Raw genomic sequence first — 15194 nt, forward strand, 5'->3', positions numbered from 1 at the left:
AACCAAACAACACCTGCTGAAACTGAGAGCACAAAGACATAATGTCCTCAGCTACAATTCTAGCAGCCCAGTCCAAAGACCCAGAAGACAACTTCAAGAAGTTCACTAAAGACAAGCAATCTGAAAAAACAGAAATATTACTAAGACCTAAGCTACACCCCATCAGTAGAGCATCACGAACCGCCTCAGCCTCCATCATCAACGCTGAAGCACCAAGGCCATGTTTGCATTTTGCTACAACAAATTTTCCTCGCCAATTGCGTATAATCACTCCCCTTCCACCTGTGTCGCCATTAGTGGACCATGCACCATCTGCATAGATAGTAAAACATCTTTCAGTAAAACAGAATCTATCTGTAGAGCCATTAGAAACAGTAGAATGATTATGTGTGCTGCTGTCCTTCTCCAAACACAGGCGCCCTTCCTCAACCAGCAAGCTTGCTGCCTTAACTGTTGCTAACACAGAGCAAGGAACCTGCTGGAAAACAAACATGTTTCTATGCTTCCAGATCTGCCAAACCAGTGATAGAGATTTTTTGAATAGCTTTTACCTCAAAAGCAGAAAAATGCTCCCTAAGTTTGTCGGCAGCCCATTGGCCCGTATTCCCTTGTATTAGATCCGAAACCCAAGTAACTCTATCACTTGGCATACTTGTGACCTTACCTTCTAGCATAGTAGGGACCCAAGCATCCCTGAAAATATATACTAGTAGTTTTCCCATCTCCTATCCGGCTCCGAAGACCTTTAAGTAATAAGTCTCTCCCCTTGAGTAAACTATGCCAAGCCCAAGAGTTACGCTGCCGAGGGGAACAATCAACAAACCTAGAATGGGGGAAATATTTTCCTTTTAGAACCCTAGCCCACAAGGCATTTTTATTATTCAGCAATCTCCAACTGTGCCTAGCAAGAAGAGCAAGGGCAAGGCACCGAAAATCTCTAAAACCCAACCCTCCATCCTTTTTACTTTTACATAGATGTTCCCATTTAATCCAAAAAACTCATTTGTCTTGTCCATCCTTCCACTAAAACCAGTTGACTGCTTGAGTAAGGAGGCGACATATAGACAAAGGGAGTTCAAACATAGACATGACATAGGATGGTAGACAAGAAGCTACAGACTTGATCAGGGTTTCCTTTCTAGCTGCAGAGAGTAAGTTACCCTTTCAACCAGCCAGCTTTGAATGAACCTTGTCAACAATATCCGAAAAAATTAACCTCTTAGGTCTACCAAAATCAGTGGGAATACCTAAATACTTGCCATGGTTGTCCACCTCTTTAAAGCCCAGTAAAGAGCTGATTGCAGTCCTAGATGAGCCATGGTTGCTTGGGGACTATTGTAATGCCTCTGGTCAGGAGGTGAATTTTGACATGTCCACTTAGTTTGAGCACTGGTTGTTTATCTATATGGCATATAATAGTGTCCATGCTGAAAAACTTCCATTCTAAACTTGTTCTTATATAATTTATGGGACAAAGAATGCTGACAGGTTGCATAGTGTACGCTAGAGTCTCTCTCTCTCTCTCTCTCTCTCTTCTATGAAACGACATATATGTCCTTTATTGTGGGAGGAAAGAGATAGACATAGGGAGGCGATAGCATTTGCTATGCAGTCAGACAAGGAGGTCAATCCCATAATATATGTAACTCACTTTTTAAGATCATAATATGCTTTTATGTTAAAAGATAATGACTTTGAGAGAGAACCACTAAATTATTTGTAATTCTAGCAAAAAAAAAAAAAAAACAAAAAATCAATCCAATGCATTGGCAAAAGTTCTAAAAAACGTACTTGCAGATATTGGAACCGATACTTTTTTCATCAATAGCGAGTATGGGTTGATTCATGTTACTTGACATTGTCCTAAATATCATATACGTTGCCTCCACTGATGCAATTGGGACAAATGTGAATTGATCTCCAAGATATTTTTTGCTTTCAGAAGTAGTAGTACACTCTTCTACTATGCCCTTACAAGTTCTACAATTTGTGCTTAGACTCAAAACAAACCTTCAAAGGGAATTGGTAAAACAAAATTCTTAAAGAAGAAGAATACTAGTGTATTTATTAGAAACACACTTGGTAAGGACATTTTTATATAGAGGAAGATACACCCCTTAAAACGTGGATAGGTCTCTCAGAGAAAGAAGTTTTAGAAAACCAGCTCTTACCGACGTCGATAAAACCTTATTTCGTGTCGACCAGTCCGATGTTCAATAAACAAATGTTAACGTTGAGAAAATGTCATGACATTGGTAAAGGATTTTTTAGGAACCCCCTTGGAGGCAAGAAAGCATAGTGAGTTTTTCCTTCATGGAACCTTACCTTTGTAATTTACATTATGATGTATAAACCTCACTTCACTCTTTTCCAAATCCAATGTGGGCTTCAAGTTTATTCACTCGCTTTGCAATAAACAACATTTGGAAGGTCTTGGATTTGATATTTATGGGAGACCAAACAACTCAAATACAAAATGAGATATTTTGAAACTTCTTTTCATTCTAAAATTCATTTAGGCTCCGTTTGGCTGCAAGGGGGATTAAAGGGAAGGGAAGTGAAATTTTCATACTTAAAAAATGAACTTTTTTTCATCATTACCCCATGTGACAGCATGTGACAATATATCTAACTCCAAATCATTCCATATTTGGTTATTGAATTTCACTTTACTTTGCATCCATTTCCCTTTGGTTTAAAATGTAAAATAAATATTACATATAAAATGTATCTTTTCTAGATATGGTAAGAAAATTAATTAATTTATACAATCACATGGGATAATGATTACAAAAATTTCTTTTTTAGGTTTGAAAATTTTCCCTTCCCTTCCCTTTAATTCCCCTTGCAACCAAACTGAGCCTTAAATCCAATAACTTATTTATTGTGTGTAATATGTGCGAAAAAAACATTTCACAAAATGCAAAAATATCTATTAAAATAGATGTAAATTTCATATTGTAGTTAAATTTTTGGTTTATATTGGAGAAGCCCCAAAAAAGCTTAAGTCCCAATTGGATGAGTCAAAAATCATGTCAGTAGCGGCAGAGCAGGTCTCAACAAAGTTTAAAAACTTAGAATTAGACATGGGATTGACCTCCAACGATTTCGATCAAAATCGTATAAGAAACCGCCCTAGAAACCAAGTATGGATCGTAGAATTGGAATCTGAAAGAAAGAAACAAATATTTCCAAAGCTCTATGATTTCTTTTGACATGCCACTTGTAGATCTAGTTATAAGAGATAAGTTTCATGGATTTTTTTTGGGGGGTTATTTTACAGGTAATAATATAGAAAAATTGTAAAAAAATGAGGATCCAAGTGCATTATAGCTGACAAAAGAGGGATTAATAATCATAAATAATTGGAGAACGGACTTTGACATAAAACAAAATCTTAAATTTAGCATTAGATGAACATCAAGTGGCTGTAGTTTAGTGGTGAGAATTCCACGTTGTGGCCGTGGAGACCTGGGCTCGAATCCCAGCAGCCACACATCCCTCTTTTTGTCATGTTTTTATTTTGTACGATGAACGTATAAAACTCAAGTTCACCACAAAAAAACGTATAAAACTCAAGATTCGTGCTAACTTTCCAGATGAAGCATCGAATCTGACTAATAGATGATCCGAGATCCAATCTTGGTAACATGGCCAATTGATAACAGGTGCATATGTAGAATTTCTGTTCCTTGGAGTGCACAGGTAGAATTTTTTGTCCTTAGAAAAGGTTTTAAGTCCCTAAATGAAATTAGGGAGAGAATATGGGTCCTACATATTTATTTAGGAGAGAGTATGTCAGTGTGGGTCTCATGAGTCAATTTTATTGTTTTGATAAAAAGTGTCACGAGGCATTATGTTAGAAAGCGTTTGGATTCCTTTGCACTTTGACAAAAAGAACACTTCTTTGTCGTGTGGCTCCTACATTTAAACATTGGAGTGCACAAAATTACCGCTAGCCCCTCCTTAAATTAAAAATGGGTAAAGTACACGTACCCCCCTATAATGCACCCAATATTTCTCGTATCCCCTTAAGCTTCAGATAAGTCCACGTACCACCCCTCAATATTCCACGTACCATCCCTGCTTTACCCCCTAATGCCATTTAAGTCCATACCAAGTATTAAATGCTATAAAATGATTAAACTATCATTTCTTCTATCTTTTCTAAAATTTAAAAAAACCTAATTGCTTTGAACTATTTGCTAAATTTTGAAAAGATTAAAATGCCCTCATCTTCCCCAAATCATCATCTTCTTTTACATACCCACCACCACCACCACTATTCTTAGAGAGCTAATGTGTTTTACTTGGGATTTGATCAGTTTTTCTGAAGAACTGCCGTGTCAGTGGCCACTTCCATGAGATAAGGTTTGAGTGGAATCCAGTGTAAACTGAGTTTGCAAATCCAGTTTATTGGAATTGACGGAAGTTGTTGAAGCTGAAGCAGTCTGATGCATTTTGCTACCTGAGAAGCTGGGAAGATGGGGTTTGATTTCGTCTCCAACCGGTAGCGAGCGATGTAAATCTAATCCTCTAGGAACCGGATGAGGTTACTCACATCTCTGAGATCTGGGTTTGTTTCGTTTGGGGGGCTTCAGTAATGGGGTGCTTATATTCGACGGCTTGCATCGGGGCAGTACCCCATACTCCGAGGGATCCTCGGATTAAAGAAGGTGAAAATGTGAGAGGAGCTGCGGGTTCCTTTCACTCTCCCGTTTCTTCAGATGTTCAAGGAGAAGAAAGCGGGGATCAATTGAATCAGCCGAGTATCAGTAGGGATTCTGAAATGGGAATAGCTCGGCTGTCGAGGGTTTCTTCGTAGTTTCTACCTCCTGATGGGTCCCGTACAGTTAAGATTCCTTCGGGAAACTACGAATTGAGGTATTCTTTTCTGTCCCAGAGAGGGTACTAACCTGAAGCTGCTGACAAAGCAAACCAGTACAGTTTCTGCATTTACACCCCATTTGGGTCTAACCCTGACGACCACTTGTTCAGGGTGTTAGATGGGCACCAGGAGAGCTTGGTTTCGATTTTTGATTTCTAATTCGAATAATGTTTTTGCGGATCGGAGTTTACCGCTTTATTTATAGTTACAGGGGACTAAATGAACTCGATTCGCGAGAATATAAGAATAGTTGCGGTGGTGGTGGTGATGGTGGTGGTTATGTAAAAGAAGATAATGATTTGGAGAAGATGAGGGTATTTTAATCTTTTCAAATTTTAACAAATAGGTCAGGGCAATTAGGTTTTTTCAAATTTTAGAAAAGATAAAAGAAAAGGTAGTTTGGTCATTTTATAGCATTTAATACCTAGTGTGGACTTAAATGGCATTAGGGGGGTAAAGCAGGGGTGGTACGTGGAGTATTGAGGGGTGGTACATGGACTTATCTGAAGCTTAGGGGGGTACGAGGAATATTGGATGCATTATAGGGGGGTACGTGTACTTTGCCCATTAAAAATCCTATCCATGTTGATGCCATTCAAATCCTATCCATGTTGATGCCTTTGCACTACTAGTATAAGGGCTACACGACCAAGCACTGATCTCTTGCATATAGATTAAAATCTTTCTGGTTTTTTTTTTTTTTATAGTAAAATCTTTCTACTAAACAAACCAGGTTTGAGAAGGTTCCTACAACTATATTTGTCTATGAGATGTTAAATGATTTAAGGTAAATATTTAAGAAGAAAAAAACCAAATGGGGAAAAAATTAATAGATATTTCTCACTAGGGATAAAGAACGCTAACCGGTCATGCGCAAGGCATGGACACTGCGCCCTAGGCATGAAATGACCGCCCAATTTCTGCCTGTCCATGGGGGTTGGGCGGTCATTCCACTCCCAGTTCTGTCTAGGCGTAGTGTCCACGCGATGGAATGTCCAAAAGCCCTCTTTTGAGCTTTCCATGCAACGAAACCCCCACCTTGCCTTGGGCATTCCATGCAGAGACCAACGCTTCGGTCACAACCTGCTTGCGATGAGGCTTACCCGGAAAGACACATCCCACCAGATAGTTATTCCAAGCTATTGTGGATATAATTTCAAATTCATCCCTTACCACAAACTCGTCTTCGTCATCTGCGTCTGCCTCTATCTCTTCTTGAACATTCCATGCTGAATTATTCCTGGCTACTGTAGCTTTGTCTTCAAATTCACCCGCTACAATGAAGTCGTCTTCGTCTACATCTTCATCTTCACCTTCGACTGGAAAATGATTTGGGCATTTTGAATCCATTGATGTTATCCATATGTACAAGGGGAGCATGCAAACATTGTTCAAAGGTACTAAAGACAGCAGTTGTATCTTGATAATGATACACATGCACGTCCATAGAGGACTCCACTCCTATTGTATCGTATGAATGGATTATTTGCTCAAGTATGCTCAACTATACTTGTTGTGTCCAACCCAAAATATATATTTTACAAAAACAATTATTTTTCAAGAAAAATATTTTTAGTTTAAAACAAAGGAAACCTTCCTAGGGAAATTTCCTAATAAATTGATATTTTTCAAAGGGTTTTCTTCCCTTATCACTATACCTAGTGAAATATAACATTTCACTATTTGCCACATGACAGTACATAGAGTAGTCCATGTGATAGAGAACAAGGCAAACATCTAATTGGTATGATCTCAACTTTAAATGAGTAGAGAAGTAGCTAAAATTATAAACGATTTCATTTTCGTAATTTTACTAAAACTTTGAATCAAAATTTGAGCAATTTTTCTTACTTTGGATTAAAATTTGGTATGAAGATGTATGTGAGATCTTCTATCACATGGACTAACCCATGTACTCCAAGCCAATTGACAAATAGTACTGAAACATTATATTTTACTAGGCATTATTAATGGCTAGAAAGATCCTTTGTCAAATCTAAATGTTTAACCATAACATCCGTTTTTTGTTTCTTTGTCGAACCTGAAATATCTTATCATCTAATTTAGATTCTAAGTCATTTTAAGCACGTCAAATTGAATAACGTATTTTCTTTTTCTATCAATCTCATTTTAACTTACTATGATCTCGGCGGATATGACAAAAAAGATTCTTCCTTCTAAGATTGCAACCTCTTTGCTATTCTTGGATGAATGAGATGGGGAGCTCCCCACATAAATTAACCCCAAAATGGATTCAGCCACTGAGTCAGTCTCACAAATATTTTAGAAAGGAAAAATCTAAGAAGTGAACAAGACAAAAAGGATTTGGATCCTCTGCGGCCAGGGGTTGAGCGGTCATTTTACGGGCTACCATGTGGATTTGATACAAATCCAATGATAGGTAGATGAGCTCAGTTCAAAATTTAAAATTACTATTCAAAATTCAAAAATGTCTGACCATCGTCTATCAACCATTGGATTTGCATCAAATCCACGGGGAGGTATGTGAGTTGAGTGCAATACAATGGCCGCCGCTCAACCTCAGATCGCAGATGATCCAAATCCAGACAACAAAGGGGATGTACGTAGGGTGCTCTCAAGTTTTTGGAAACCACATCACTCCTTAGTAAAAAGATAAAAAATAATCAAAGAGCTCAAACCTCATACGTAATTAGAACTAAGAAGATGTAGTCAAGTCACTATCGTATGTGTGCATTTAAGCAAATCAACACAGGTCAAGAGTAGTGGATAAAACAATAAGGAGTAAATAGGGACATTTCTTGCCTATGAAATTAGTTAAGGATCAAGATAAGGTTTATGGTCATAGTTATCTTCAAATTTTGAATTGGCTGTAGTGGCGGTGGTTGCATCATGGCTCCCAATTAATTTCAGAGAAAAACCAAATTACATTCGTTCAATGATAATGACCTGATGGCATCGATCTAATGTCCTTCCAACAGGTTATATGTTAAGAAGGGGGAAGTGTTCCCCACTATATGAGTGTGAGGGGTGCAGATAACGGAGTCATACATATAGAGGCTCACATGGTCGATCAGAATAGAAGAAAGTGTTCCCCACTAAATGAGTGTGAAGGGTTTAGGTAACGGAGTCATACATATGGGGGCTCACATGGTCAGAATGGAAGAGAAAAAATAATAAAAAAACTCCATCAGAGGAAAATAGTACCTTAGTGGCATCATGGTAAAGTTCACCCCTCCCAAAAAAATGTGTGTGGGTGGGTTGTTCTTGTATCGAATTTCCCCTTCTTCATACAATAAGGGATGGTCTTCTTTGAGTCTGATTTGCTGTATATATGTTCAGTCCTAGACGCATGTCTTTTTTGCTTCTAGGAATTTCTCTCAAGGCACACAAAATGACAGTGAATGGGACACATTTCCAACACTAAATGTACACACATTGGATCTGCGTTTATCTTTACAAAATTGGTAGTGCAAACGAATAATGATAACAGCTCTATTATTTATTTTAGGAGTCAGTTCCCTTTCACCTAGGTGAAAGGAGAATTCCTTGTCAATGAGTTTGGGAGTCTCCGGATGGATATTGGAAATAGTGAGGAGGGCATTATTAACTTTATACAATAGTCAATAGGGGTATAGTAATAATGACCTTAGATTGGTATGTGAACCCTACTTTATTGGTAGAGAAAAACTGTCTCCATTAGTATACGTCTTATATGATCCACATCAAATGATAATAATAAAAAAAATTTTGTTGCAAGCGACGAATAAAGTAAATAGGACCAATATAAGTAGAGACAGTAGCATCGTATTATCCGATTCATGGGGATAGGGAAAAGTCTCTTTACTCCCAAAATGACCATGGCTTAAAAGGGTGTGTTGGGTGCGTTGAGGATGTGGGCCTAACCTAACTCATGACCCAAGTTTTCCACTTATTGCAATCCCTTCTGATTGATATGTAAACCCTTCTTTATTGGTGGAGGAAAAGTTTCTCCATCAGTATATATCTTATATGATCCACATCAAATGATAATAATGAAATATATATAAAAAAGAAAAATTCGTTACAAACCATGACTTAGAAGGGTGGGCAGGGCGCGTTGAGGACGTGGGCCCAGCCCAACTCATAACCCAATTTTTCCACACATTGCAATAGCTTCTGATTAGTATGTGAACCCTACTTCATTCGTGGAGGAAAACTTTCTCCATCCGCATATGTCTTATATGATCCAAATCAAATGTTAATAATGGAAAATATCAAAAATAAATAAATAAATAAAAATTGTTGCAAGCCATGGCTTAGAAGGGTGGGCTGGGCGCGTTGAGGATGGGGGCCCAGCCCAACTCATAACCCAAGTTTTCCACATATTGCAATCCCTTCTGAAGTGTAAAGTGCAGACCATAGTTCTAAGTGGTCAAGTTCAGAAAAGTTTTCAACCAAAAAAAAAAAAAAAAAAAGTTCAGAAAAGTTTCCCAATCCGTGAATGGAATCATGAAAGCAATTGATCATTTGCATCCACAAGTTTGGAGAGGTGTGGACCTTATTGGGGACAGACTTCTCTTTCTCTTTTTTTATGGAGAAATGGGACCAATCTCTAGCTATAGGTTTTGTCCGACACAAAACACATGCTGATCAGTAGTTACGTGATAGCATGACCTTACACCTACCACCATTTTACCATTCAAAGCTATTTCCTTTCTCTAACTTCTAATATGTCTCGTCCCAACTTTACCTTTTTCTTTGTAGCTATCTATCGCCAAGTCATGATCGAGAGGTAGGCCCTTTCCCTAATTTTGGGCACTTTTCTTTTCGTTGGAATCTACATGTTAGATTTTGTACAATTTATTCTTCGTTCTGTATGGGTATGGGAAAATCTTTGTTTGTTTTTTTTTTTCGAATTTGTTAATTGTTTTCACGAGATTGTTTATCCCACTTGCAAGTGGCATGTACAAGATTGCAACCCACATTCATAGAATTTCTTGGGTTAGATTCCTTTCTAATTCAAACATTTCTAGGGTTAGAGGATTCATAGAAGAGAAAAAAATAGAAACCATTGCAAGTTGGATGTAAAAAAGCACTGATTGAAAACCAACCAACCGGACCAAATCGAAGTTGACTGGTCGAACTCTTTATTGGTTCATATTGGTTTTAGATTTTGAAACACTTAGAACACCGGAATTGACTGTAGGGACTAGGGACCGAAACCGGAAAAACCCACTAAAAAAAACAAGAAAAACTGATAAAAACCAATAGAAGTCTTTCATTATTACATTTTTAAGAGATCGTTAAAAAATGGATAATTAACCAAAACCGACTAGACCAAGCAGTCAATTTATTTTGATATGGATTTTGTAGATTGAATTTTTTATCGATCTGATTTTGATTTGACACGATATGTATAAAACCCAAGAAAAAATAACCAAAAAACAGACTGGTCCGACCGTTTGAACTCGTATTTGCAAGGCTCAGTTTTCCCATGTTTTCATTGAAAAAAAAGTTTAATTATTACTATGTAATAGAATCGACATCCTCTACTTCTGTCTGCCCCTCCTTTCGTGTGCGTCGCACTCAGATAAGTATAAGGTGATCCACACACCATTGTGTGTAGAACGCAAACGGAAGTAGAGGATCCGGATTTTACTTAATAGGCTGAAAAAGGCAGATATCTTTTACATTAGGACAGCCAAATTGGCAATCTAAAATGGATTGATAATGCCATGTGGAGGTACGGTATTGGGGTATTAGAGTGGATAATGATTACTGTAGACCTCACCATGTTATCCTTTCCAAAGACAGCGCAGCTGACTGCTGATGTGTCATGTTAGACCGCATGTTGACGTGGTGCCACGCCAGCCAAGATTTTGTAGTTCTTAGTGCTGGAATTCTCCCAACCACAGCTTTTGAGTGGTGGAGAGTCAAGAGACATCCAATGAGAACTGAGAAAGGAGGAATTGTCCCAAACTTATTAAACGTCCCATCCTTGATGTTAACTTTGAATTAATTCAATTTTTTTTTTCCTGAAAACCCGTGAAGTAGAAATATATTAATGGCTTGAGCTTTGAGCCATGTGAGTGAAGATCTAGGACCCAAAGATCGCATTTCTTCTCTTCAAAAATCCAATGGAGCATAAGATTTTGAGCCGAGTCCAGCCCCAGCCGATGAGGGTTCTAAATTAACCTGCAACTACATGAGACATTTCAGCTTTTGTTTGAAAGCAATCTTTCTATAAAAACTGAAGAAGTCGAAGTCGAAGTCGAAGTTGTAGTAGATCTTTCATTCTCCAATTTTATTGATCTTTCATTCTCCAATTTTATCGGAACCATCTTTCAGTTCTGCTGCTGCTGCTTCTGCGAGCAAACCCATCTTCATGACTTCAACACTGAAGAACAACAGCAGGCTTTCCATTGCCATGGAGAGGACTGGCAAGTGGTAAGTATTACTTAGAATAAGGATTTCTCAGTTTCCTGCTTAATTTTTTATGTTTGGGTTTTAATTTTTGTTTTTAAAATCGGTTTCAGGGTTTTCTCTCAAGAAATCCCATCAGACATAATGGTCGAGGTCGGTGAGGCAAATTTTTCTCTTCACAAGGTAAGAATTAATCCTCTTCCCCTCCTCTGTTTCTACTTCCTAAAGTCTCTACTTCTCCGTGTTTGCTTTTTTTTATAATTTTGTGATGAGTTGAGTTCATGGTAATATGGCAGTTCATGTTGGTTGCTAAGAGCGGTTTAATTAGAAAGAAAATAATGGAGTCGAATGAAGCAGACCTGACGAAGATCGATCTCTCAGGCATTCCAGGAGGGCCAGAGATCTTCGAGACGGCAGCCAAGTTCTGTTACGGCGTCAACTTCGAAATCAACGTTAAAAATGTTGCCGCCCTCCGTTGTGCCGCCGAGTATCTCGAAATGACTGAAAAATACTGCGAAGGTAATCTCGCCGGACGAACAGACGATTTCCTCTCTCACGCAGCATTAAACACCTTCTCAGGCGCCGTTGCCGTCTTGAAATCATGCGAGCTTCTCCTTCCCTTCGCAGAAGAACTCAAAATCGTTCAAAGATGCGTTGATGCTGCAAGCTCCAAGGTTAGTATTAGTTAGTTATAATAACTTTTCAATCTCTCTCCTACGGAAAGACTCTGTTTTTGGTTTCGTTGTAACTGAGCGATGAAAAATTGTGACTTGCAGGCCTGTAACGAGGCAAACTTCCCGAGTCGTTCTCCGACGAATTGGTGGGCGGAAGAGCTAACGATTCTCGAGATTAACTCTTTCCACAGAATACTTTCTGCTATGAAGTCTCGTGGCGCGAAAATCCTAAACCTCGCGACCGCCTTGATGACATACACCGAAAGATCCCTTCCTGATCTCGTCCGGAACCATACCGGCAACGTCACATCGTCTGATCCCGACGACAAAGAACTCAGAAATCGGCAACGTGACCTTCTGGAATCCATCGTCGCCCTCTTTCCTCAAGAGACAGCGGCGTTTCCGGTGAACTTCCTCTGCTGCCTACTGCGATCGGCGATCTTCTTGAGCACTTCGATCAGTTGCAAGAACGAATTGGAGAAACGGATCTCAGCGATTATGGAGCACGTCAGTGTGGACGATCTCTTGGTTTTGACGTTTAGTTACGACGGAGAGAGATTGTTTGATCTGCAGAGCGTTCGCAGGATCATATCGGGTTTCGTTGAGAAGGAGAAGAGCGTGGCGGTGTTCAACGCAGGTGATCTCAGTGAGATCTGTTCTCCGGCCATGCAAAGGGTTGCTAAGACGGTGGATGCGTATCTTGGTGAGATTGCAACTTATGGAGAACTCAGTATTTCTAAGTTTAATGGTATTTCGAATTTGGTGCCCAAGGCCGCGAGGAAGGTTGACGATGATCTCTATCGCGCTGTGGATATCTACCTGAAGGTAAAGTAACGTAACAAATCTGATAATCTGTGAATCAAGCAAAGTTTTAAAATTCGGGTTTCAACTAGGTTTCAATAAGTTAGTTAGACATATCTCTTGGTCAAAATGTGAAACTTTTTCCAAAGGAACTTGAACCTTGATTTTGAGGCCCAATAGTTGTTTCTTTTTACAATGAATCTTATTGTGCTGTTCATTTTTTACATTTTAAATCCAATCCATGCATTAGTTTCACATAGAGAACACTAAAAATAATACTTGTGGTTTTGACTCAAGTTTGATTCTATATATTGTTCTTGGACATGATATCAAATAAGGTTTGACCAGAACATAACACCTTCAATATAAATCAGATTTAAATAATTTTGAATTTGTTAGAAAGTTTTGTTTTTATAGTTTTCCAACAAGTCTAAGATTGCTTAAATCTGATTTATGTTGAAGTAGTAATGTATTGGTCAAACTTAATTTGGTATGTGCGAATGCTGTCAAAATCGCTCAGAATGAAAAAATATTTTTTGAACATCAAAACAAATGAATATTTTACCGCACTTTTGGGTTTTAGCACTGTTTTACCATATTAAGATTTATGAAATATTTAAATTTGAGAAAAACCCCAGCATTAGAAAATTTTCTTTTGTTCTTGAACCAGAGGTTGATTTTTTAATCATTTTTATTGAATTCAAATAGGGGATATTTACTTATTTATGAATAATATCTTAAATAAATGAAATACACATACAAAAATAAAATATAAATACAAAAACATTTATTTATGAATAATATCTTAAGTAATCTATTATGTGAGAATGTTCCATCTGAATGGCTGTGACGTTCACATATGCTTGAACATTCACCCCCTCTACTAAAAGACCTATTGAACTAGAAAAACCTTTTCCTATGTATTTATAAGACCGCTTGATCACAATAGAGCAACTTTTACCGTTGCACCAAGGTCTGCCATCGTCCTTATTTATATATAAGGACATTAATTATCATGTTTAAGCATCATCTTGATATTGGCATTGTCTGTTTTTCAGACACACCCAACATTAGACGAGATCGAGAGGGAGAAGGTCTGCAGTGTGATGGACGCTCTGAAGCTCTCCTACGAAGCTCGTGTTCATGCCTCACAGAACAAGCGCTTACCTGTCCAGACCGTACTTCACGCCCTCTACTATGATCAATTAAAACTGAGAAGTGGCGTCGACAACCGTAACAAGGAAGATGCCTTAACAACTAGGAACCAGTTACAGGCCGATGTGTCGCTGCTCAAGGAGAATGAAGCACTAAAGTCAGAGCTGATGAAGATGAAGTTGTTCCTTTCGGACTTGCAAAAGAATGAAGGGAGTTCATCCGCCAAGGGAGGAGGAGGAGGAGTACCCAAGAGACCTTCCTTCTTCTCGTCCGTGTCGAAGAAACTTGGGAAGTTGAATCCGTTCCGGCATGGTTCGAAGGACACATTACACGTCGATGACGGGGTTGATGTAACAAAGCCTCGGAGGAGAAGGTTTTCCATCTCATAATTAAACTTATTAGTGAGGGGGATTTACCATATCGATCAACTTGAATATTGTTCTCTTTATTTACTATAGATTTTTATTAGACTTTATTGAAGATAAACTCATAGTGTCCAGGGGTATTAATGGTTGAGTGATTGAGATGAGTTGGTTTGAAATTTTGTACAGTTTGTTGTGTAGTTTATTTATTTGAAAATGGGATCAAGAAATAGGTGTGGAGAATTGAGATGAAGAAATAATAGGTAGGTGGGTGTTAAAGCCCTTTCGGTTGAAAGCTTTCTCTTTCCAATGCTTGTGCTTGATGAGGGTCAAGACTCAAGACCCCGCCCCGTTTGGTTAGAATATAAAGTGAAGAGAAAAAGATTTTCTTTGGCCAAGTAGACTGAAATCAAATGGAAAAGGAAGGGCAAGTAAACTAGTTGGAAAAATCAGGTTTTGATTTGGCGAATCCCTAGTGGATCCGACTCCTCTACTTTCATCTGCCTGATACTGCTGTGCGCCCCCCACACACAAGCGCAGTGGAAAATACCATTTTACCCTCGCTCAGGTAAGGCACTTGGGCAGAGGTAACGTGGTACATTATTCCACCTTGCTTGTGTGTGGGGCGCACTAGGGGCAGGCGGAAGTAGAGGAGTCGAATTGATTCCTAATGTCCATTTTAAAAAAATATATATATTAACATAGTGAGGAATCTTGAAGACTTGCTCAATTTTAAGAAATGATCGACCTTGTACAAGTAGATCCAGTTTTCATTGACTAGGTGTTTCTGCTCGAAGTCTTGTGGACCTCAATGAGTCTGGATTTTTTTTTTACCATATGCTATTCATAAACTATAAAAACTTTGCCTACAACTAAAAATAAAAGCTTAGAATTTGTGTTCCTGATTTTGCATATTAGCACTTTTTTTTC

The 15194-nt window shown here is 38.4% G+C and overlaps 1 protein-coding gene and 1 non-coding gene across 3 annotated transcripts; both read left to right on the forward strand.

The window, feature by feature from the left end:
* Positions 1 to 3424: 3424 nt before the first annotated feature.
* On the forward strand, positions 3425 to 3496 carry TRNAH-GUG. The gene has a single exon. It is a non-coding gene; the product is annotated as a tRNA-His (tRNA).
* Positions 3497 to 11183: 7687 nt separating this feature from the next.
* On the forward strand, positions 11184 to 14388 carry LOC122663904 (root phototropism protein 2). Of its 2 annotated transcripts, none has more exons than XM_043859573.1 (5): positions 11184 to 11296; positions 11386 to 11455; positions 11569 to 11946; positions 12049 to 12771; positions 13806 to 14388. In XM_043859573.1, exons 1-5 carry the CDS (start codon positions 11235 to 11237, stop codon positions 14289 to 14291), a joined length of 1719 nt encoding a protein of 572 aa, XP_043715508.1. In that variant the 5' UTR covers positions 11184 to 11234; the 3' UTR covers positions 14292 to 14388. The 2 variants fall into 2 exon arrangements, with proteins under 2 accessions (XP_043715508.1, XP_043715515.1); XM_043859580.1 differs by having other exon boundaries at positions 11184 to 11289.
* Positions 14389 to 15194: the final 806 nt, after the last annotated feature.

Source organism: Telopea speciosissima, chromosome 1, assembly GCF_018873765.1.
Source record: "Telopea speciosissima isolate NSW1024214 ecotype Mountain lineage chromosome 1, Tspe_v1, whole genome shotgun sequence".
NCBI classification, from domain to species: domain Eukaryota; kingdom Viridiplantae; phylum Streptophyta; class Magnoliopsida; order Proteales; family Proteaceae; genus Telopea; species Telopea speciosissima.